Genomic DNA, 24,126 nt, shown 5'->3' with positions numbered 1-24,126 from the left:
CTGACTTGCTTCTCCATTGCTTCTGGGCATTCGGGAAGAAAAGTCCAGGGCCCCAGAAAGGCTGTTCCAAGGGTCGGGCGCAATGGCTCACTCCTGTAATCCAAGTATTTTGGGTGGCTGAGGCAGGCGGATTACCTGAGGTCAGGAGTTCAAGATCAGCCTGGCCAACATGGCGAAACCCCGTCTCTACTAAAAATACAAAATAGCCGGGCATGGTGGCAGGCGCCTGTAGTCCCAGCTACTTGGGAGGCTGAGGCAGAAGAATCGCTTGAACCCAGGAGGCGGAGGTTGCAGTGAGCTGAGATCGTGCCACTGCACCCTGGCCTGGGCCACAGAGCACTGTCAAAAAAAAAAAAAAAAAAAAGCCAGGTGTGGTGGTTCACGCCTGTAATCCCGACACTTTGGGAGGCCAAGGTAGGTGGATCATCTGAGGTCAGGATATCAAGACCAGCCTGATCAACACAGTGAAACCTTGTCTGTACTAAAAATACAAAAATTAGCCAGGCGTGATGGGCACCTGTCGTCCCAGCTACTCAGGAGACTGAGGTAGGAAAATCTCTTGAACCTGGGAAGCGGAGGTTGCAGTGAGCAGAGATTACGCCTTTGCACTCCACCCTGGGCGACAAGAGCGAGACTCCGTCTCAAAAAAAAAAAAAGAAAGAAAGCCTGTTCAACATCCTTCCCGGGTTAGTCCCCTTGGAGAAGGCTATGGGTGTTTTCTTCTAATACCTTGCCTTTTCAGGAAATGCATATCAGTATCTCACCCCATTCTTTAGTGTAAATCAAGGCCAAAATTATGATGCTAAGGAGCTACTTCTGTTATTGAGAATGTTATTCTTACTGAGAATGGCAACTGTATATTGCTGTTTTCCAAAATTAATTGATCTTTTCTGTTAATTTGCACAGATGCCATTCTGACTTTGTATTTCATAGGATTTTTGAAACTGTAATTTTCTTAGTATTGTGAAAGTGACAGTGATTTACAGAGGGCTATGTTTTTATATGCTTTGTTGTCTTGTACTGTGGTGCCTTAAAGACACTTTTAATTTGCTATTTGAGTCTGTTTTTTAAAAAAAGTGGATCTGTACAATTTCAGAAAATTAGAGTTCATTCAAGATCTTGCACATGGCTGCCAGTCTTCCCCATCTCGAGACCTAGCTACTTCATTCACACCAGTAAGAGCTACCTTTGTTTGACCACACTATGTTAGAAATATTAGCAGAACTCATCAGATATCAGATAAAGCTGAATCTCAGTTCAGGATAAGAAGTTCAACGTTTTCAGTTAAAGACTACAGAAGGCTTAGCAGAAAATTGGAGACACTAGATAGTGATCAGTAGACACACACTTCTCTATCTGAAAATGGCAATGATTGGAAAGTGTGGCAAAATCAAGTTGATGACCTGGAAACTAAAGATTAAGAAATGTCACATTCGTAGGAGGTCCTAGAGGTAGAGAGACAAAAAGAAATGGGAGTGTTTTGTTTTGTTTTTTCTCCCTTTCAATAGATTACAAAGGTGTGGAATTTGATAACTTTGAACTCTCCTTTTCATGTGTTAATGTGGATCCCGCATCTGCAGAGTTCCGTTATCCCCAGCAACCCCAGAAATGCGCAGCTCTGGAAACCAGTAACAAAACCATGACGTTTTGTTTCTAATGTGCTTTAGTCTGATTTTTCGGGGTAAAAGGAGGTTTTAAAAGTCACACATTTGCTTATTGGCTGTCGTGGGCAACTAGAGACATGTGTACCTGCTGAAGAGGTCTAACAAATGGAATTCAGAATAACATTTGCCCCAAGAGGCAGGTAGTCTCTGGAAGTCAGATTTCACTTATTGTCCCTTCTGAAGCTGAATTAAGGTGGTTGAATTTGAAGATAGGATTGAACTGAAATTGCGTAAATACTTGGATACTTAAAGGCCTTTAACCTGTTCTAATGTGGAATTTGATTTGCCTTTTTAAAAAGTACGTTCAGACATTCAACAGAATTTTTACAAAAATCTGTCTTGAACGAATATCCCAGGGAAGCAAAAAAAGGATTATTTCATTTGATGGTGTAATGATTAATCTCTACCACCTGGGTAAACCAAGTGAGCTTCACATAGGAGATTGCTTCTGCAGCTTTGAATTATGTATGAATATGGCAGACTGATGAGATATAACCTTCCAAGGGATTTGTTTATATAACAGACAAATCTGTAACAGTGTAACTATTTCCTTTGAACACCTTATATTCATTCTGCATGTTCAGAAAATGATTTGTCTTTGTGGAGATTATGACATGATTTTTTAAGTATTAGGTCAGACATACCAAATCTCAATTAAAAACTGGTCATTAATGGAAAGTTGGTTGAAGAATTTAAAGTATAGTCACACATATGTTGTCTTCTGTGTTGTCTGTCTGTGAAAGCAGAAGGAATGCTGAAGTTTCAGGACAAAAAGTAAGCCAAGTCGGAGTTTGACCCAACCTGAAGATCAAGGACCTAGATATCAGCACCATAGTTATTATGGAAGTAGGAGTGTTTCAACATGAATTAAAATAGCAGAAATGTAAAAACCATAACTTCCTCTTAGTGGGCCATTTGTCACTTAACAATTTTGTTTTATAGTAATGAATATCAAATTGTACTTAGGCTGAAAAAAATTAGATACACTGGTCATTATTTGCCATTTTAAGACATGTGCTAACATATAGTGTATAAGAAATTCTCACAGATTTCTTGTAATTTTCATTCTAAATAATTTTTTTACCATCTGTCTCATGGATGAAATGGGGGAAATTTTTATTTTTTCCACTAACTCTTTCTTGATGCCATCAAGTTTGTTCAGAAAATCAAAGCAATAAAGAAACAGTACCCAGGTTCGAATTCCCATTTTATTGTTCTCTACATCACATTAAACATCTCCTAATGAAATGTTGGTGGTAAAACATTTTGTTAGGAGATAAAGCTGATATTTGTAAAGTGTCACTTTAGTATTTGAGTTTTCTGATTTTATGTCCAAATATGGAACAAATCAATGGTAAATACTTTTTTTTTTTTTTTTTTTTTTGAGATGGAGTCTCTCTCTGTCACCAGGCTGGAGTGTAGTGGCATGATCTTGGCTCACTGCAACCTCTGCCTCCCAGGTTCAAGCGATTCTTCTGTCTCAGCCTCCCCGATACCTGGGACTACAGGCGCCCGCCACCACGCCCACCTAATTTTTGTATTTTTAGTAGAGATGGGGTTTCACCATGTTGGCCAGGCTGATCTCACACCCCTGACCTCAGGTGATCCACCTGCCTTGGCCTCCCAAAGTGCTGGGATTACAGGCTTGAGCCACCGCACCCAGCCTTAAATTCCCTTACTAAATTAATGTACCTAATGATAAATTAATCAGAGATTTTCCTGTTTTTCTTTCTTCCTGAATGATTTGTCTGTTTATGTTGTTTATATGTAGTGACTGAATCAACCTTCTCTGATACTTTTCTCAATTTTTTTTATTTTTTAGTCATAGTATGTTATTATATCTAACCTTGAACTCTGAGAACCTCTCCCTTTTCCCCTGTCTCTCTTTTATCTTTTTTTTTTTTTTTTTTTTTTTTTTTTGAGACAGAGTCTCACTCTATCACCCAGGCTGGAGTGCAGTTGCATGATCTCTGCTCACTGCAACCTCTGCCCCCTGAGTTCAAGCAATTCTGCTGCCTCAGCCTCCCGAGTAGCTGGGATTATAGGCACCTGCCACCACACCCGGCTAATTTTTGTATTTTTAGTAGAGACGGGGTTTCACCATCTTGGCCAGGCTGATGTTAAACTCCTGACCTCATGATCCACTCAGCCTCCCAAAGTGCTGGGATTACAGGCATGAGCCACCGTGCCTGGCCTCTTTTATCATTTTAATCATACAAAGAGCTATTCTTCCTTCAAGCATTAAAACATGACATATCACTGATGCATTTTTAAAATTCTTACTCCTTTTAGAGACTGCTGTCACTGTAAATGCAGATTAAATGTTTTAGCATCCGTTTGCAAATCCATGTGATTTTACTTTTATCAACTCTTATTTGCGTAGTTCTTTAGAGTTGACAATTACTTTAATTGATGATTTAATATACCAGTGCACTTATTTAAAATGTGCTCATAAAAACCAATCTTTATCTGGAATATACGCTGTGCTGCCTTAGTTTGCAAAGGGTTAATAAAACTAGCTTTCACTTTGCTTGGTTCCCCAAAGGTAATTTGGCACATTTCCCAGACCAAACCAGTAAGGTAAGGGTCAAGGTGCAGTGAGTGATATTAAGGAACAGAATCAAGCCTTTTCTCATGGTTTGCCTAACTTGTAGCTCTCCAGAACTCAGTGGAATCTATGGTTTATCTGAGTTTCAGAGCATGATTAACAGACTCGAGAAGGCCCTGTGAAATTTTCCTTTAATGGGGAATTGTGTTAGTGAGCACAGCGGGTGAGTTTTCTAATATTTCTTGCTTTTAAGTATTCATGTTTTATTTTGTGAAGCCCTTCAGAGTACAGAGCTGTGTTATATGTACACATGTGCAGCAGGCCCAGGGAGTTCCTCATAGGTTAATAGCAGCAGCTTTTTCTGTGTTTTTCACTGTAACTGAGCTTTGTTGTTAATAGTCCATTGCCTAGGATGAAAACAGTCAAGTGAGGATGGAATTGTGGCTTCTGAACTCTTCACCAACCCTTTTTGACAAATGGGAAGGAACACTTTCTTTTAGTAATAACCAGGAGATGGAGAAAGAAAGAAGGCAAGAGTTAAGTCTGAAGAGATTAGGAGCCAAGAAACAGCTATTCAGGAAACCTCTAAAGCTGACTTAGAACAAGAAATGTCTGGAGCTTTAACATTTTTTTTCTTTCAAGTGTGGGGGCTGATTTTGTTTTGAGACAGAGTCTCTCTCTGTTGCTAGGCTGGAGTGCAGTGGCATGATCTCGGCTCACTGCAACTTCCACCTCCCAGGTTCAAGCGATTCTTCTGCCTCAGCCTCCCCAGTAGCTGGAACTACAGGCATGCACCACCATGCCCAGCTAATTTTTGTGTTTTTAGTAGAGACAGGGCTTCACCATGTTGGACAGGATGGTCTCCATCTCTTGACCTCGTGATCCGCCCGCCTCAGCCTCCCAAAGTGCTGGGATTACAGGTGTGAGCCACTGAACCTGGCCAGGGGGCTGATATTTTTAAGGGACTTTATATTTATTGCTTTGAAACTAGAAATGGTCTCTATTAACTTTTGTCAGAAAACATTTTCCCTTTCTTGAAACGTGTTGATAACTACTCAGTAATATACACTCTTGACATGAAGTGGTGCCTGAGTGTCTTGGAAGTGTCACTTTGTTTTGTCTTCGCTAATGCGTGGAGATAGATCCCCCATGTTACCTTGATTTTATGGTGTTCCATATTATGAGAAACCAACTTTGTGTGGAGCCCGTCTTTTGGGTTGATGACCGAGGGCAACCCATCGAGAAGAGGCAGTATGCTTTACTGTGTGAGGCCTCCTTTATATATACTACTCTCTTGACTGCTAGAAAAGTGATTCCTTCCAACCTCACCACTGTCCTCAAGAGCCAGATCCCCTAATGGAACTTCCAGCTCATTGCTTATTCCCAGTATAGAGAGACCTCTGGCTCTGCCAACTTTGAAAGGATATTTTTGAAGTTGTATATCCAGCAGACATCAAGGCTTATTTTTCTGTCCAGGCACATGCATAATTTCCATAATGAAAAATTGATAAGAGGGTACTCCTTTACCTTTAGATCTACTCCCTTAAATCCACAGGCGATATATGTTCTGATGGCACATGATCAAACAAAGTACCTCTTTAAAGAAACTGGTAAATGTCACCATGACTCACTGCCAATTGAAAATCCACAAATAACCTGTAATCATATATAAGTTTCCTTTCCTTCCTTCTTTCTTTTTTTCATAAATAAACCAAGAAAAATAGCTAATGAATGTGTGATAATCTAGGAATACTTTTCAGTGGGCCCAGCAAACTTTAAAGATGCATGATTTTGAATTCATTTAATTGACCGGTCCATTGAGATTTTCTAACTAGGCCAGTTTTCTCCACCAGCAACAGAATTGGCACAGTTCAGGCAGATTGGGGAGTGGCGAAGATGGGAAGAAGTAGCTATAAGCCTATGAGCAGGCAATGGTAAAACAAGATTGGTCATATACTGGTATGCAGCCAGGAGGGTGCTTCAGATTCATTTTAATAAATGAGATTAACTAGACTGCGAACTTTTAACTAGACTGCGAACTTTCTTTTCCATTTGCCTTCCCTGCTGCATGCAGACAGGCAAAGGTTGATGCTTCTATTCTCTTGGCAACAAGACCTTCCTGGCCTCAGTGTACCTACTAAAACAATGGCTTAACTTCCTTATGTAGAGAGTTTAATCTCAACTTTATTCCTGATCCTGATTTAGTACACACTAAAGTGTGTACTAAAGTGTGTACTAAATACTGTATATAAATTAAAACTAGTAAAGTATTTGATATTTACCATAGTATTAGAATACTATAATTAGTAAGTATAGTAAATACTTTACTAAATACTTGAGTATATTTGTCTTTAGCCAGTTAAACATTCAGATCCTTCTACCACCAACATCACCACCTCCCACCTAAATAAAATGTTTCACTCCTTGACTGTTATTCTCAAGTTCCCTTGCAGGCTACCACACCTGCTCTATCAAATTGGGTTCTCAATATGTGTGAATCAAGGTAAATAGAAGTATCTGCCTAAATGAAGTACTGTCTTGTGTTCAGACAAGTGTATTGGGGCTTATGACCCATTACTGTGACTATAGGACCAGTTATTTACATTTATGGGAAGTATATGCCTTCCATAAATCTAAATTTTAGTAGAACCTTTCAATACCAGTGTGACAAGTGGTCTGATTTGTTTCAGTCACATGACCCATGAAGTAACAGAGGATTTTTCTCCTCGGGATCCAAGAACTGTTGTTGGGAAGCAAGATGGCGGGGGCTGCACTTCAGTCACAACAGCATTATCCCTACCTGAACTGGAAAGGGAAGATGGAAAAGAAGACATTTCAGATCCTATGGACCCGAACCCTTGTAGTGCAACATACAGCAACTTAGGTAAGTGCAAATGTCCAATAAGTAGTATTTAAACTTTGCCTTTTTCTGTACTAGCCAAATGTTCTGTTTTCTTGGAGAGATGGTTTTTATTGCTCCATGAAGCAGAAGTTGGACCATTGGAGTTACAAATTTTAAGTCACATCAGAAAAACGTTCTGATGTTTACTAGGCATGTATTAAACACCTGCACCCATGAGCCCTGTGCCAAGTGCTAAGGGTTATTAACACTGCTTTGAGGGACTCACGTGGGGGGAAAGAGGTGAACTTGTTAATTATTTCAGTGTAATATAAATACAGTGATAGAGATATACATGGTATATTTTTAATATTACACAGAGGAGGGTGTCAAAAGATACCTTTCTGGAGATAATTCCTGAACTGATTTAACTAGTTGACAAAGCGGACAAAGAATATTCCAATCAGAGGCAACAATATGAGCAAAATCATGGAGATGCATGTAGGCACCACAAACATTTAGTGTTGCTGAAATGTGAAGTGGAGAGTTAGCCAGTGTCATGCATTTCAGGCTAAAACCTTAGACTTTTTGCTGTTTATGTTAGTGAGCCATCAAAGGTTTTTAAGCAGAGGAATAACACAATTAGATTTGCTTTTTAAAACATCCACCCTGCAGGCTGTCATGTGTATGTGGATTATTTGGTAGCAGGAAATTTGGTAGTTAGATACTATTGCAGGACCACACAAAGGGATGAGAAAGGGAGGCCTCAACTAAGATAGTGGGAGGGGGGACAGTAGACAGATTTGAGAGATATTTAAGAGGAAAAATACACAAGATTGGATAATGTAAAGAATCTATAATGTATCCCAGATTTCTGGCTTGGATCAAGCAGACTCAAGAAAGTAAAGATCCCTGTCATTGGAGGTATTTAGGCAGAGGCTGATGGACCATCTCTCAGAGGTATTGTGAGGAGGATGCTACACTGCAAAGAGGGTTGAGATAAATTACTTCAGAGGCGCCTGCCAATGCAAAGATTCTGCAATTCTCTGATCATCTTCACTCGTCTTCCTTGAGTGCTCAGTGACTTCTTACCTGTCTCCCTTGAGTGCCACACAGTTTCCTTCCTTCTGAAAAGCAAAGCCTGAGGCAGAATAAGGATTTCTCAGTGCTCTTCTTCCATGAAGTCAGGGGAGAGGTGAGTAGCCTGGACTACTACATGCAGAGCACGAGCAAGATTCATATGAACCACTGACCAATCCTTAGACTGTTTGGAAACCAGTGGCATGTCTCATTGAAATATTTTTTACCTCGTTTCTCATCTCCTTTCTTCTTTGTCCTTTTCCTTTGTCAGGTTATTGTAAGGAAAAATAATTCTAACACTAGCTAGTGTACTTGGAAATAAAGGAGTCCCTAAGAAGGCCAGAAGATTATGGTAACACTGTGGGAGATAATACTTTAATATCTCTTTTTGGGAAACTCAATCCTTATGCAGTTGAAAATATATTTTGTAAGAAGAAGACTTCCATTCTAAGTTCCAGAAGCTTTCTGTGATTTGGGAGTAGGAGAAACGTACTATAGTTTACCCAGACTACTATCTTGGATACCGTTTTCAAGTTGGAACAGATTTTATCATCAAACAGCTTATTGGACTTTTCCCATTATTTGATATTTTGTGAGGCATATTATAAAATGAAAATGTACTGTTTACTTACTGTATACCCTCAGACAGCATAATATATCAGAAATTATAATATCTTCTAGACATTCTTATTAAACCAAAATTTCTTTCATGATAGCCTCAGTAAAATATTTAATTTTTACTAATTGTACCATATTTGATGTTATCTCTATAAATTTTTATTAGCTGACATTAGTTAAAATTATTTTATTTCGGGAGCCAAGACGGCCGAATAGGAACAGCTCCGGTCTACAGCTCCCAGCGTGAGCGACGCAGAAGACAGGTGATTTCTGCATTTCCATCTGAGGTACCGGGTTCATCTCACTAGGGAGTGCCAGATAGTGGGTGCAGGACAGTGGGTGCAGCGCACCGTGCGCGAGCCGAAGCAGGGCGAGGCACTGCCTCACTTAGGAAGTGCAAGGGGTCAGGGAGTTCCCTTTCCTAGTCAAAGAAAGGGGTGACAGACGGTACCTGGAAAATCGGGTCACTCCCACCCTAATACTGTGCTTTTCCAACGGGCTTAAAAAGCAGCACACCAGGAGATTATATCCCGCACCTGGCTCGGAGGGTCCTATGCCCACGGAGGCTCACTGCTTGCTAGCACAGCAGTCTGAGATCAAACTGCAAGGCTGCAGCGAGGCTGGGGGAGGGGCACCTGCCATTGCCCAGGCTTGATTAGGTAAACAAAGCAGCTGGGAAGCTCGAACTGGGTGGAGGCCACCACAGCTCAAGGAGGCCAGCCTGCCTCTGTAGGATCCACCTCTGGGGGCAGGGCACAGACAAACAAAAAGACAGCAGTAACCTCTGCAGACTTAAATGTCCCTGTCTGACAGCTTTGAGGAGAGTAGTGGTTCTCCCAGCACGCAGCTGGAGATCTGAGAACGGGCAGACTGCCTCCTCAAGTGGGTCCCTGACCCTCGAGCAGCCTAACTGGGAGGCACTCCCAAGTAGGGGCAGACTGACACCTCACACGGCTGGGTACTACTCTGAGACAAAACTTCCAGAGGAATGATCAGGCAGCAGCATTTGTGGGTAACCAAAATCCGCTGTTCTACAGCCACCGCTGTTCTGCAGCCACCACTGCTGACACCCAGGCAAAAAGGGTCTGGACTGGACCTCTAGCAAACTCCAACAGACCTGCAGCTGAGGGTCCTGTCTGTTAGAAGGAAAACCAACAAACAGAAAGGACATCCACACCAAAAACCCATCTGTACGTCACCATCATCAAAGACCAAAAGTAGTTAAAACCACAAAGATGGGGAAAAAACAGAGCAGAAAAACTGGAAACTCTAAAAAGCAGTGCACCTCTCCTCCTCCAAAGGAACGCAGCTCCTCACCAGCAACGGAACAAAGCTGGACGGAGAATGACTTTGACGAGTTGAGAGAAGAAAGCTTCAGACGATCAAACTACTCCGAGCTACAGGAGAATGGCAAAGAAGTTAGAAACTTTGAAAAAAAAATTAGACAAATGGATAACTAAAATAACCAATGCAGAGAAGTCCTTAAAGGAGCTGATGGAGCTGAAAGCTAAGGCTCAAGAACTACGTGAAGAATGCAAAAGCCTCAGGAGCTGATGCGATCAACTGGAAGAAAGGGTATCAGTGATGGAAGACGAAATGAATGAAATGAAGTGAGAAGGGAAGTTTAGAGAAAAAAGAATAAAAAGAAACGAACAAAGCCTCCAAGAAATGTGGGACTATGTGAAAAGACCAAATCTGCGTCTGATTGGTGTACCTGAAAGTAACGGGGAGAATGGAACCAAGTTGGAAAACACTCTGCAGGATATTATCCAGGAGAACTTCCCCAATCTAGCAAGGCAGGCCAACATTCAGATTCAGGAAATACAGAGAACGCCACAAAGATACTCCTCGAGAAGAGCAGCTCCAAGATGCATAATTGTCAGATTCACCAAAGTTGAAATGAAGGAAAAAATGTTAAGGGCAGCCAGAGAGAGAGGTCAGGTTACCCACAAAGGGAAGTCCGTCAGACTAACAGCGGATCTCTCAGCAGAAACCCTACAAGCCAGAAGAGAGTGGGGGCCAACATTCAACATTTTTAAAGAAAAGAATTTTCAACCCAGAATTTCATATCCAGCCAAACTAAGCTTCATAAGTGAAGGAGAAATAAAATACTTTACAGACAAGCAAATGCTGAGAGATTTTGTCACCACCAGGCCTGCCCTAAAAGAGCTCCTGAAGGAAACACTAAACATGAAAATGAACAACTGGTTCCAGCCACTGCAAAAACATGCCAAAATGTAAAGACCATCAAGGCTAGGAAGAAACTGCATCAACTAACAAGCAAAATAACCAGCTAACATCATAATGACAGGACCAAATTCACACATAACAATATTAACTTTAAATGTAAATGGGCTAAATGCTCCAATTAAAAGACACAGACTGGCAAATTGGATAAACAGTCAAGACCCATCAGTGTGCTGTATTCAGGAAACCCATCTCACATGCAGAGACACACATAGGCTCAAAATAAAGGGATGGAGGAAGATCTACCAAGCAAATGGAAAACAAAAAAAGGCAGGGGTTGCAATCCTAGTCTCTGATAAATCAGACTTTAAACGAACAAAGATCAAAAGAGACAAAGAAGGCCATTACATAATGGTAAAGGGATCAATTCAACAAGAAGAGCTAACTATCCTAAATATATATGCACCCAATACAGGAGCACCCAGATTCATAAAGCAAGTCCTGAGTGACCTACAAAGAGACTTAGACTCCCACACAATAATAATGGGAGACTTTAACACCCCACTGTCAACATTAGACAGATCAACGAGACAGAAAGTTAACAAGGGTACCCAGGAATTGAACTCAGCTCTGCACCAAGCAGACCTAATAGACATCTACAGAACTCTCCACCCCAAATCAACAGAATATACATTTTTTTCAGCACCACACCACACGTATTCCAAAATTGACCACATAGTTGGAAGTAAAGCACTCCTCAGCAAATGTAAAAGAACAGAAATTATAACAAACTGTCTCTCAGACCACAGTGCAATCAAACTAGAACTCAGGATTAAGAAACTCACTCAAAACCGCTCAACTACATGGAAACTGAACAACCTGCTCCTGAATGACTACTGGGTACATAACGAAATGAAGGCAGAAATAAAGATGTTCTTTGAAACCAACGAGAACAAAGACACAACGTACCAGAATCTCTGGGACACTTTCAAAGCAGTGTGTAGAGGGAAATTTATAGCACTAAATGCCCACAAGAGAAAGCAGGAAAGATCCAAAATTGACACCCTAACATCACAATTAAAAGAACTAGAAAAGCAAGAGCAAACACATTCAAAAGCTAGCAGAAGGCAAGAAATAACTAACATCAGAGCAGAACTGAGGGAAATAGAGACACAAAAAACCCTTCAAAAAATTAATGAATCCAGGAGCTGGTTTTTTGAAAGGATCAACAAAATTGATAAACCGCTAGCAAGACTAGTAAAGAAGAAAAGAGAGAAGAATCAAATAGACACAATAAAAAATGATAAAGGGGATATCACCACCAATCCCACAGAAATACAAACTACCATCAGAGAATACTACAAACACCTCTACGCAAATAAACTAGAAAATCTAGAAGAAATGGATAAGTTCCTGGACACATACACCCTCCCAAGACTAAACCAGGAAGAAGTTGAATCTCTGAGTAGACCAATAACAGGCCCTGAAATTGTGGCAATAATCAATAGCTTACCAACCAAAAAAAGTCCGGGACCAGATGGATTCACAGCCGAATTCTACCAGAGGTACAAGGAGGAGCAGGTACCATTCCTTCTGAAACTATTCCAATCAATAGAAAAAGAGGTAATCCTCCCTAACTCATTTTATGAGGCCAGCATCATCCTGATACCAAAGCCGGGCAGAGACACAACCAAAAAAGAGAATTTTAGAGCAATATCCTTGATGAACATTGATGCAAAAATCCTCAATAAAATACTGGTAAACCGAATCCAGCAGCACATCAAAAAGCTTATCCACCATGATCAAGTGGGCTTCATCCCTGGGATGCAAGGCTGGTTCAACATTTGCAAATCAATAAATGTAATCCAGCATATAAACAGAACCAAAGACAAAAACCACAATTATCTCAATAGATGCAGAAAAGACCTTTGACAAAATTCAACAATGCTTCATGCTAAAAACTCTCAATAAATTAGGTATTGATGGGACGTATCTCAAAACAATAAGAGCTATCTATGACAAACCCACAGCCAATATCATACTGAATGGGCAAAAACTGGAAGCATTCCCTTTGAAAACTGGCACAAGACAGGGATGCCCTCTCTCACCGCTCCTATTCAACATAGTGTTGGAAGTTCTGCCCAGGGCAATCAGGCAGGAGAAGGAAATAAAGGGTATTCAATTAGGAGAAGAGGAAGTCAAATTGTCCCTGTTTGCAGATGACATGATTGTATATCTAGAAAACCCCATTGTCTCAGCCCAAAATCTCCTTAAGCTGATAAGCATCTTCAGCAAAGTCTCAGGATACAAAATCAATGTATAAAAATCACAAGCATTCTTATGCACCAATAACAGACAGAGAGCCAAATCATGAGTGAACTCCCATTCACAATTGCTTCAAAGAGAATAAAATACCTAGGAATCCAACTTACAAGGGACACGAAGGACCTCTTCAAGGAGAACTACAAACCACTGCTCAATGAAATAAAACAGGATACAAACAAATGGAAGAACATTCCATGCTCATGGGTAGGAATAATCAATATCGTGAAAATGGCCATATTGCCCGAGGTAATTTATAGATTCAATGCCATCCCCATCAAGCTACCAATGACTTTCTTCACAGAATTGGAAAAAACTACTTTAAAGTTCATATGGAACCAACAAAGAGCCCGCATCGCCAAGTCAATCCTAAGCCAAAAGAACAAAGCTGGAGGCATCATGCTACCTGACTTCAAACTATGCTACAAGGCTACAGTAACCAAAACAGCATGGTACTGGTACCAAAACAGAGATATAGATCAATGGAACAGAACAGAGCCCTCAGAATTAACGCCGCATATCTACAACTATCTGATCTTTGTCAAACCCGACAAAAACAAGCAATGGGGAAAGGATTCCCTATTTAATAAATGGTGCTGGGAAAACTGGCTAGCCATATGTACAAAGCTGAAACTGGATCCCTTCCTTACACCTTATACAAAAATTAATTCAAGATGGATTAAAGACTTACATGTTAGACCTAAAACCATAAAAACCCTAGAAGAAAACTTAGGCAATATCATTCAGGACATAGGCATGGGCAAGGACTTCATGTTTAAAACACCAAAAGCAATGGCAACAAAAGCCAAAATTGACATGTACCCTAAAATTATTAATTTATTTTTAATTATTAATAAATAATAAAATTATTAAAGTGTAATAATAATAAAATAAAATAAATAAATTATTTTATTTCATTGTATTCTCAGTTATGAAGACTGGCAGAAAAAAAAATAAAGCATTGCCTCTGTGAATATTCTAAGTGCCTAACATATATTAGCTCATTTAATCCTCACAACCATCCTAAGAATTATTATCCCCATTTTTCAGATAAAGAAAGTGAGGCAGAGTGCTTTGCCCAAAGTCACAGAACCAGTAGGAGTTGAACCAGCTGGAATCCAGTCGATCTTAGCCACTAGACTTTAATGTCCTTAATCACTAAATTCTTGTAAAATGCTGAAGGGCTCCTACTGTTTTCCTTTTTTTTTTTAAAAGAAGTCATGTACTTTCAGACATAAAATTTAAGACTTAAAAAAAAATCATCATCACTTTGCGTTCAAAAACTTAAAATGGTTATAGATGCCCTATCAGAAAGATAGCTTTCTCTCTACCTGTTGCCTTCCTTTTAAAAGTATGTGATGCTGCCAGGCACAGTGGCTCACGCCTGTAATCCCAGCACTTTGGGAAGCCAAGGTGGGCAGATCACTTGAGCTCAGGAATTCAAGATTAGCCTAGGCAAGATGACAAAACCCCATCTCTACAAAAAATACAAAAATTAGCTGAGTGTGGAGCTGTGGTCCCAGCTACTTGGGAGGCTGAGTTAGGATTATTCTTGAGCCCAGGAGGTCAAGGACACAGTGAACTGAGATTGCACCACTGCTTTTCAGCCTGGGTGACGAAGGGAGACACTGTCTTAAAAAAGTGATGCCAATTAGATATTGTCCAGTTTTCCTTAAGTACTCAAGTGTCTATGTGCTTGACTCTATAGGGTATAATACATTATGATACAAGGTTGCTTCTTTGGAAAGGTAATAAAGTTGACTCCAATAGTTCTAAGCTAAGGGGGTTTTGTTTTGTTATTTTTCCTAATGAAACAAGTATTTTAGATGGCATTTGGAACTTTCCTTTTTTAATACGTTCAACAAGTCATTTGCATGCAGTTTTAAACTACTCCTTTCAGTAATGTTTTATGATTTAAAGACTTGATAACTTTTAAAAATGGTGTGTTTAAAAACTAAAAGACAGCAAAACCTCCTAATGCAATGGCTTTAGATCCTTTTAAATATTCCAGAACCAGTCCATAAAGACCACTTTCTCTTTTTTCTTTTCTTTGTTTCTTTAATAAGGCAGTGGATGGATTGACAGATGTGGAAGAAACTAAGGGAGAAAAATTCAAGGCTTACCATCATTTTTACTGTGGAATTTGTTTCTGAAAATTACATTGTGAAGCAGGTTTAGGAAGCAATGTACTATAGCAGGAAAAAAGATAGATTTGAGGGATCCGTGGGATTTAGGTTTCTATAACAGCTGTGTCATTGCCCACTTGCATGATTGTGGGCTGGCTATTTAACATCCCTGAGCTTCAATTTCCTCATCCAAAATGAAGGAATAGTCACATCTGCTTTATAGGGCTAGTGGCAGAGAAGTACTTGGTACATAGAAGTCCTTACTAATTGTGAATTCCTTTATTTCTCCCCCAAAATATACTCTTCTTTCTCCTTTTAAAAAAATACTTTAAATTTTAAATTTTTTTAGAGACAGGGTCTTGCTCTATCGCCCAGGCTGGAGTGCAGTGGCGCTATCATAGCTCACTGCAGCCGCAAACTCCTGGGCTTAAGCGGTCCTCCCTTCCCAGCCTCCCGAGTAGCTGGGTCTACAGGCATGCACCACATGATCAGCTAATTTTTTAATTTTTTTTTTGTAGAGATAGAGTCTCCCTATGTTGCCCAGGCTGGTCTCAAACTCCTGGCCTCAAGCAGTCCTCCAACCTTGGCCTCCCAAAGCACTGGGATTACAAGGGTGAGCCACCATACCTGGCTTCCTTCTCCTTTAAATATGTTAGATATGGTAGCCAGAAAATGTAAAGTGGAAAGGATTTAAAATGCTTATTAAATGGCTTAAATAAGCAGAACAACGAAATGTAAATCTAAAATATTGTGGGCTTCCTGCACAACTCATGACCAAAGATGTGAAATGAAAAACAGACTACAGGATCCCCAAAGTAGCTAACAGGGAACAGAGGAGAGGTGACAAATAGCGACAGCTGTGCAGATCCAGTTCCTTAAGATCTGCCAGTTATAACAAAACAAAGGGACATGGACAATTTGTTGTGTAATTCTCACATTTCTTATAAAGTTTTAAAAAACTTCATTTTAAAAAAAAACTCAACTGGAATAGGCCTTGATTACCCTCCTTCAGAATCTCCCGTGAGTCCTCTACCCTCTCAGCCATCTTGTTACTTCCACTGTGGTGCGATAGGAGTTGTGATTGAACCATTCCTACAAAGAGCTCCTGACTTACGCAACCCATGTATTTTTCCTTTTTACCTTAGGCATCTACCTCCAGAATTAATTCAGATGTCATTCTTCTTGTCCTTAATGTAAATAATGCAAACTTTATTTTGTTCATAACTGAATTAATTATTATTCAATACAGTCACCACTAGCCATATATGGCTTCTTAAATATAAATTTATAAAAATAAAAATTCACTTCCTCAGTCTCACTAAACAACATTTCAAATGCCTAGTAGCCGCATGTAGATAGTAGCTACTGCATTAGACAGTGCAGATATAGAACATTTCCATTGTTACACAAAGTTCTATTGAACAGCGCTGCTTTAAAGAACATGTTATTTGGGGAATTTATATTGTCTTCTATGTTGCACAAAAATCACATTGGTCTTTATGCAACTTGACAACTTAAGAAGGTTGCCCCTCACAGAATGATGATTTTACTCTGGGTGATGATCATATAAGATCACTTAATGAACTCTGATCTGTAACACCTTAACTGATCCCAAGCTGAATTTTATAGGGTGTCTGTCACCCAGAATGATTCCCCAAAGAAGTAATAAAATTTGTTTGAATCAGACCTCGAACATTTTCCCTGTGTTTCTGTGTTTATCTCAAAATAGACAGAGATCACTGTTTTTTTAATGTGGCATATCTGACTGCTTTATCAGACTGCTAAAATCAGGAGCATGTAATAAGATAGCTCTCCTTCAATCACTTTGTAACCAAGTACTCATATCTTCTACATTCCTTTTTAGAAAGATCTGTAATATCTCCCTTTATTCAACCGATTTTTGGCTTGTCCCTCTTTCTGCATCCCAACATCCTAGAGCATTATCTAAAACACACAGTAGGTACTAAGAATGTGTTTGAGTGAACGGGCTAAAAATGACTTTTGGATTTGACTTTAGAAGATTACCAGATTAGGAAAATCTGGCTCTGCTCAGGAAAGTTCATCTAGGAAAATTTCAAGTCTATGTACTCCATTAATCAGTTGGCTTTTCTTTTTCTAATATGAGGCTTCGTCCATAGGTTTCCTAATTAAGGAGTTATGTAAACCATGCCTCTGTTTCCTTTCTATAGATCAACACAAGAAACTGCACATTTTCTCATTTTACTTACTTTGAGCATCTCCTTTAGGCTTTATCCTTCAAACACTGAAAGAAAACACATAAGTCTTCTGTCTCCAGAACTTCCTTTGGCATTAATATTGATTGTTAGTGTTAAATTTTACGGGGTGGATATACTTAAAAGAATGTCATTACCTTGCTGGCCTTGATGTTGTAATTATAGAATAATGTCGTTATAAATGCCAGCTTTTTAAAAAAATTATTCTGAGGATTACATTATCATTCACTCATTTACTCAACAAATAATTATTGAGCAGACATTACTGCACACACTGCATAGCTAATGATTTGAACCAAAGGCTAAAGAATTGCACAGTTTTAGATCATTTAGATGCTTAAAAAATAAAAAACTGAGGTTGAGAGCTTTGAACATTTGTTTGAGCAGTTGTACTTCCTAAAATGGTAATTATTTCTATTTAAAAAGAAATCATACACTCTGTCCCGAAGTTAGCTGCATTCCCATTTAAAAATAGTTTTCCATATACTAGAATTAGTTGAGAGAATGCGGTATTTAAATTACATAGATAAATTACCCCCAAATAAATAATCTCTGTTTTTGGAGAGGTTTCCACTAATGAGGACTTACAAAAATTAAGTCAGCCAGCTGCTATACCACTGACATTCTTTAAAGTGGTCTTTATATCTGTTTGAGGCTAAACCCAAAGTTTTCTTTGGAAATCAGGTTTGTTTTATTGTTTGGCATGAAGTTGATATCCCCTGTGATTTGCCAGTTGTTGCTTATATTTGACTTTGGTAGGCCTCAGCACAGTAATAATGCCTAGGTAGATTAGGCCCCTTCCTCCTAAGCTGCTGATGCCTGCTGGAGGCGGATGATGCACTGAGCGCTAGGTTTGGCCAATGAGAGACCCTATCCATTTGACAAGGCTGTTGCACAGTGATGGTGTGTGGTTTATAAACTCTACGTATTCCCCGCTATGCACTAGTGGAGGCGATGGTCTCTTATTTTGTTCTCCCTTCTCTTTCTCATCTTTATTACTTGTTTTGAGCCCTGGGGAGAAAATTAGGGATGAAGATTGAAACTACAGTTTAAATAGGAAGATAAGTTCTATTTATTTGGGCTTTAATGCTTTTATCTGGCAAACATTTGTTGAACACCAACTATCTCCCTGGTACCAGGCTAAGTGCTGGGAATACTAATGTATTTTTCAAGGACTTCTGATCTTTGGGAGAGAGAGACATGGGGCTGGACTCTTAGGACCATGATAGTTGCTGTGATGCAGATATTTAAAGGTTTAATGAAAGCCTCTGCCTGGAGGAGTCAGGAAGAGGGTCACAAAAGGCATATCTTTTACTTGTAGCAAATGGAGAGCCACTGAAGAATTTTGAATAGAGGCACAATCAGGATTTTCTAAAAGATTCTGTGAGCTACCTATGAGATGACAGGAGGCAGAGAGATCAACCAGGAAATCATGCTACTCCTGCACAAGTGGGCCATTGTTAGTGTTCTTTATCCTTAGCACCCTAAGACTGTAATGATTACCTACCAGGTCATAAGCAAACATTTGTTTGCTTTCCAGAACGTGATATAGGGCCCGTCAGTCTGAAGACATTTTTTTTTTTTTTTTTGAGATGGAATCTCACTCTGTAGTCCAAGCTGCAGTGCAGTGGCATAATTGTGGCTCACTGCAACCTCCACTTCCCAGGTTCAAGTGATTCTCATGCCTCAGCCTCCCGAGTATCTGGGACTACAGGCACATGCCACCACCCACGGCTAATTTTTTGTATTTTAGTAGAGACGGGGCTTCACCATGTTGCCCAGGGTGGTCTCGAACTTCTGAGCTCAGGCGATCCGCCCACCTCGGCCTCCCAAAGTGCTGGGATTACAAGCATGAGCCACCGCGCCCGGCCTGAAAACATTTTTAAGTGGGGAGAAAGTAAAGAGGTAGATTATGGAAGCTCAGAAAAAGAGAAAAGTAAGTTTTGAGTGTGGTTTAGTCAAACATATTTGTCCAAAAGAATTTTTTTAGCATATAGCAAGGCAAGATTTAGAACACAATCTATTTTTTTCTGTTTAGAGCACTGGTATGCCACAAAAATGTAGAGTATGTGATGTTATATTAGGCCTGCTGAAAGCTGAGCTTGGTGTCTGGTCCCAGGGGCTTGACAGGAATGTACAGGATTAAAAGTTTAAAATAAAAACAGCTAAGATACCAAGCTTTTAAAACATTGACCCAAATGATTGGAATTCAGTTAGGAGAACTTGTCTTTCTTGGAGGAAAAAACTAAAAGCGCAAACCAGTTTTAGACTTAGGAGAATGGCTTGACCGACTTGCATGGGCTGTGGAATGTTTGTGGTTTCATTTGGAACGCCTAAGTTTCTGATTCTCATGTGGAAATCTCCTTAGCTCCCAGGAGATCGTATCCTGCTATTTGGGAAGAGAAGCCACGTTACTTATTTCCTTGCTACCTTGGCTGTCCATTTCCATTTTGAATTGATGACCAACTCTGTTGACTCTATCTCTCAGTCCAGCAGCCACTTACTGCATACCTGCTGTGCGCCTTACATCACATCAGGTTCTGAGGGGATGTAAAAACACACACTTTATAAAAGGCTAAAAATGCTCTAGTAAAGCAAAAAGTGCTAAGAGAACACAGAGGAAGAAGCTATGGCTTCCAGTTTGAGGTGGAGGAGTAGAGAGTAGGGAAGGCTTCAGTTGATAAGTGCCATTTGAGCTAGGCAAAGGACAGACACCCTAGCTAAGGCAAAAATGTAAAAATAAAAATATGGAACATATTAACAGGAAATGAGTGATTCATAGGAAGGGTTGATGAGAAATAGTGGTAGATAAGACAGAGAGCCTTGACCAACTTGCTGAGGAGTTTGAACTTCATTCTCTAGCTGGCAGAAAGTCACACAATCAGCCGTTCTTCACCTCCTCTGATAAGCATTAAAGAGCTGCTGATGATGATAGACCTTCTCTCTCTTGTCAGTTCTGAGGTTATAAAAGAAAAAAGGGTACTTTTGGAATTCTCCATTTCTCTCATGTCCGTGATTATTTTTGTTTCTTCTAATTTGGAGAAATGGGTAGAACATGGCTGCCCATAAAGCTTCTTATAGGGCCCACACTGGAATAGGTAAGAATAGGTTCATGTTCCAGTTTTCTTATTTATTCCATTCTGCTCTCAGCCTAGATTCTTTGCTTGGTCTTGGGTACACAAATGAGACACAGTCCATTCCCTCAATGAGCAAACCAGTAGGGAATTCAGAACAGAACACAAGGTCAAGGGTTGTAAGTGCTTACGGGGGAATATTCACAGGGTCTATCTGAGGGCCCAAGAAAGGTCAATTCTGGGGAGTGGAGTAAGAAATATTCCCTAGAAGCAGAATATTTAAAGATGAGAGGAGTGGGAAACTATTCCTGGAAGAGGATCAGCATGAGCAAAGACACAAAGCACAAAGGAAGTGTAAAATTGGCCAAGAGTGCTGGAGAAACCGCAAGAAGTTCGGTGGCTCTGACTTAGGATATAAGAGGAAATGCGACAAGAAACAGGTATACCAGGGCCAGATCATGAAAGGCTCACTTACTTTACTTGAAGATTTGAACTTGATCTTTAGGACAGAATTTTTTAAAGCAGAGAAGTGTCATGATCAGCTTTGGCATTTGAAAAACATCTCTCTAGTGGTTTGTGTGGTGAGGGAGGTAAAACTGGAGACAGCAATAATGGGAGACTGTCACAGTTGTCAGGCAAGGATGATAGGGCCTCAGCTGGTGCAATTCACTGCTTCTAACCTTCTCCGTGGTGCTTCATCTCTGAAAGGTCTAGGTAAGCAACTGAAAAATTAGGACTTATTACAAAGCATACTTCTGTCGTCTTGTAAATAAACCATGGTCTGACGTCTCAATTAGCCAAGAGAAAATAGGGCTGGGGCAGCTTTGGGAAGGAGACCCCACCATCACAGGAAACATTCAGTAAATGCCAAGCCCCTACATCCTTAGTTAAGGGCACAGAGGAATGAGAAGATAAGACTGAAAACTGAATTGATGGTTGTTTCTAAGAATGGATTGTTGATTTTCTTTATTGAGATATAATTTATATTCCATAAAATTCACCCTACTAAAGTGTGCAATTCAGTTAGTTTTAGTATATTCACAGAATTTTGCAAGCATCACTAATGTCTAATTTCAGAGCATTTTCATCATCCCAAACAGAAACCCGTTAGCAGTGACTGTCCATTCTCCCCTACCCCCAGCCCCTTACAACAGCTAATCTGCTTTCTGTCTCTATGCCTTTATATATTTCTGGAAATTTCATATAAGTGGAATCATATAATATGTGGTCATTTTTGACTGGCTTCTCTCACTTAGCATAATGTTTTCAAGGTTTTTCCATGTTGTTGCATACATACATCAGTACTTCACTCCTCTTATGCCTGAATAATAGTCAATTGTATGGGTATACCACATTTAATTTATCCATTCATCAGGTGATGGACATCTGGTTTGTTTCTACTTTTTGGCTATTATAAATGCTGCTGCTTATGAACATTTGTATATAAAGTTTGGGTGGACATGTTTTCAGTTGTCTTGGGTATATACCCAGGAGTCGAAATGCTGGGTCAAATAGTAACTGTATGTTTAACTTTTTGAGGAACTACCAAAATATTTTCCGAGGTGGTGGCACCATTTTAGATTCCTACTAGCAATGTATAAGCATTTGAATTTTTCCACATCCTCACCAACACTTGCCTGTGTGTTTTATTACAGCTAACCTAGTAGGTGTGAAATGATGTCTTAGTTTGCATTTACCTCATGAGTGATGATGCCAAACATCTTTCCACATGCACTGGCCATTTATATATTTTCTTTGAGGAAATGGCTATGCAAATCTTTTACCCATTTTTACTTGGGTTATTTATCTTTTTCAAAAGAGTTCCTTATGTATTCTGAATATAAGTCTCTTATCAGATATGTAATTTGAACATATTTTCTCCCATTCTGTGAGTTGTCTTTTTTACTTTCTTAAAGATGTCCTTTGAAGCATAAAAGTTTATAATTTTTATTGACTTCCAATCTACTTTTTCTTTTGTTACTTATACTTTAGGTATCATATCTAAGAAACCATTACCTAACCCAAGGTTGCAAAGATTTATTCCTACTTTTTTTCTAAGAGTTTTTTAGTTTTAGCTCTTATATTTAAATTTCATACATTTTTAGTTAATTTTTGTGTATAGTGTGAGGTAGGGATTCAATATCATTATTTTGCTTGAAACTGTTCTTTCCCTGTTGAATTCTTGTTGGCGATCTTGTCAAAAATCAATTGGCCTTAAATATAAGGGTTCACTTCTGCACTCTCAAATATATTTCATTCATCTATATTTCTGTTCTTACGCCGGTACCACATACTCTTGATTACTATAATTTTGTAATAAGTTGGAAGTGGAAAGTGTAACTTTTCCAACTTTATTCTTTTTAAAGACTTTGACCACTCTAGGTTTCTTGTATTTCCATATGAATTTTAGGATGAGCCTGCCAGTTTCTGCAAGAAGTCTAACTGGAATTTTGATAGGGATTACATTAAATCTGTAGATCAATTTTGGGAATATTTCCCTTTTAACAATATAAAGTCTCTGATCCATGAGCATAAGATGTCTTTCCATTTGCTTTTTAGTTTCTTTCAGCAATGTTTTATAGTTTTCAAAGTACAAGTCTTACACTAGTTTTGTTAGGTTTATTTCTGGTTACTTTATCCTTTTTGATGGTGTTGTAAATAGAATTGTCTTCTTAATTTTATTTTGGATCATTCATTTATAATGTATAGAAATGAATTGGTTTTTGTATGTTGATCTTGTATCCTGTAACCTTGCCGAACTGGTATATTCATTCTAATAGTTTTTTTGTGTGTGAATTCCCTACACTTCTCAATATACACGATTATATTATCTGTGAATGATGAGATAGTTTTACTTTCCTCTTTACAATCCGGATGTCTTTATCTGTTTTTCTTTCCTAATATCCCTGACTAGAACCTCCTGTACAACGTAGAATAGAAATGGGTGAGGTGCAGTGGCTCACACCTGTAATCCCATCACTTTGGGAGGCCAAGGCAGGCAGGTCACTTGAGCTCAGGAGTTTGAGACCAGCCTGCGCAACATGGCAAAACCCTGTCTCTATGAAAAATAGTAGTCCTGGCTACTTGGGGAAGGTGGAAGGATCACTTGAGGTGGAAGGATCACTTGAGTCTGGGAGGTCAAGGCTGCAGTGAGCCAAGATTGTGCCACTGCACTCCAGCCTGGGTGACAAAGCGGGACCCTGTCTGGAAAAAAAAAAAGACACAAAGAAAAAGAAAAAAAAAGAAATAGCAAGAACGCAAATCCTTGTCTTGTTCCTGATATTACAGGGGAAATTTCCAGTCTTTTATCATTAAGTATGATGTTAGCTCTTTTACAAAGATGCCCTTTCCTTTATCAGGTTGAGGATGTTCTCTTCTGTTTCTGGTTCATTGAGTTTTATTATTATGGAAAGGTGTTTGGTTTTATCAAATGT

At 39.4% G+C, this 24,126-nt stretch overlaps 1 protein-coding gene across 48 annotated transcripts in view; it reads left to right on the top strand.

Moving 5' to 3' along the window:
* Nucleotides 1-24,126, top strand: part of PEAK1 (pseudopodium enriched atypical kinase 1) — a 313,738-nt gene that overhangs the window by 256,767 nt on the left and 32,845 nt on the right. For all 48 annotated transcript variants that reach the window (NM_001133744.2, XM_054531185.2, XM_054531202.2 and 45 more), the window contains 1 exon segment: nucleotides 6,903-7,096. In NM_001133744.2, coding sequence (NP_001127216.2) covers nucleotides 6,903-7,096 — 194 coding nt within the window.

Source organism: Pongo abelii, chromosome 16 (assembly GCF_028885655.2).
Source record: "Pongo abelii isolate AG06213 chromosome 16, NHGRI_mPonAbe1-v2.0_pri, whole genome shotgun sequence".
In the NCBI taxonomy this organism is placed as follows: domain Eukaryota; kingdom Metazoa; phylum Chordata; class Mammalia; order Primates; family Hominidae; genus Pongo; species Pongo abelii.
Note: the sequence above shows the minus strand (reverse complement) of the source record. Positions and strands in the feature narration are given on the sequence as shown.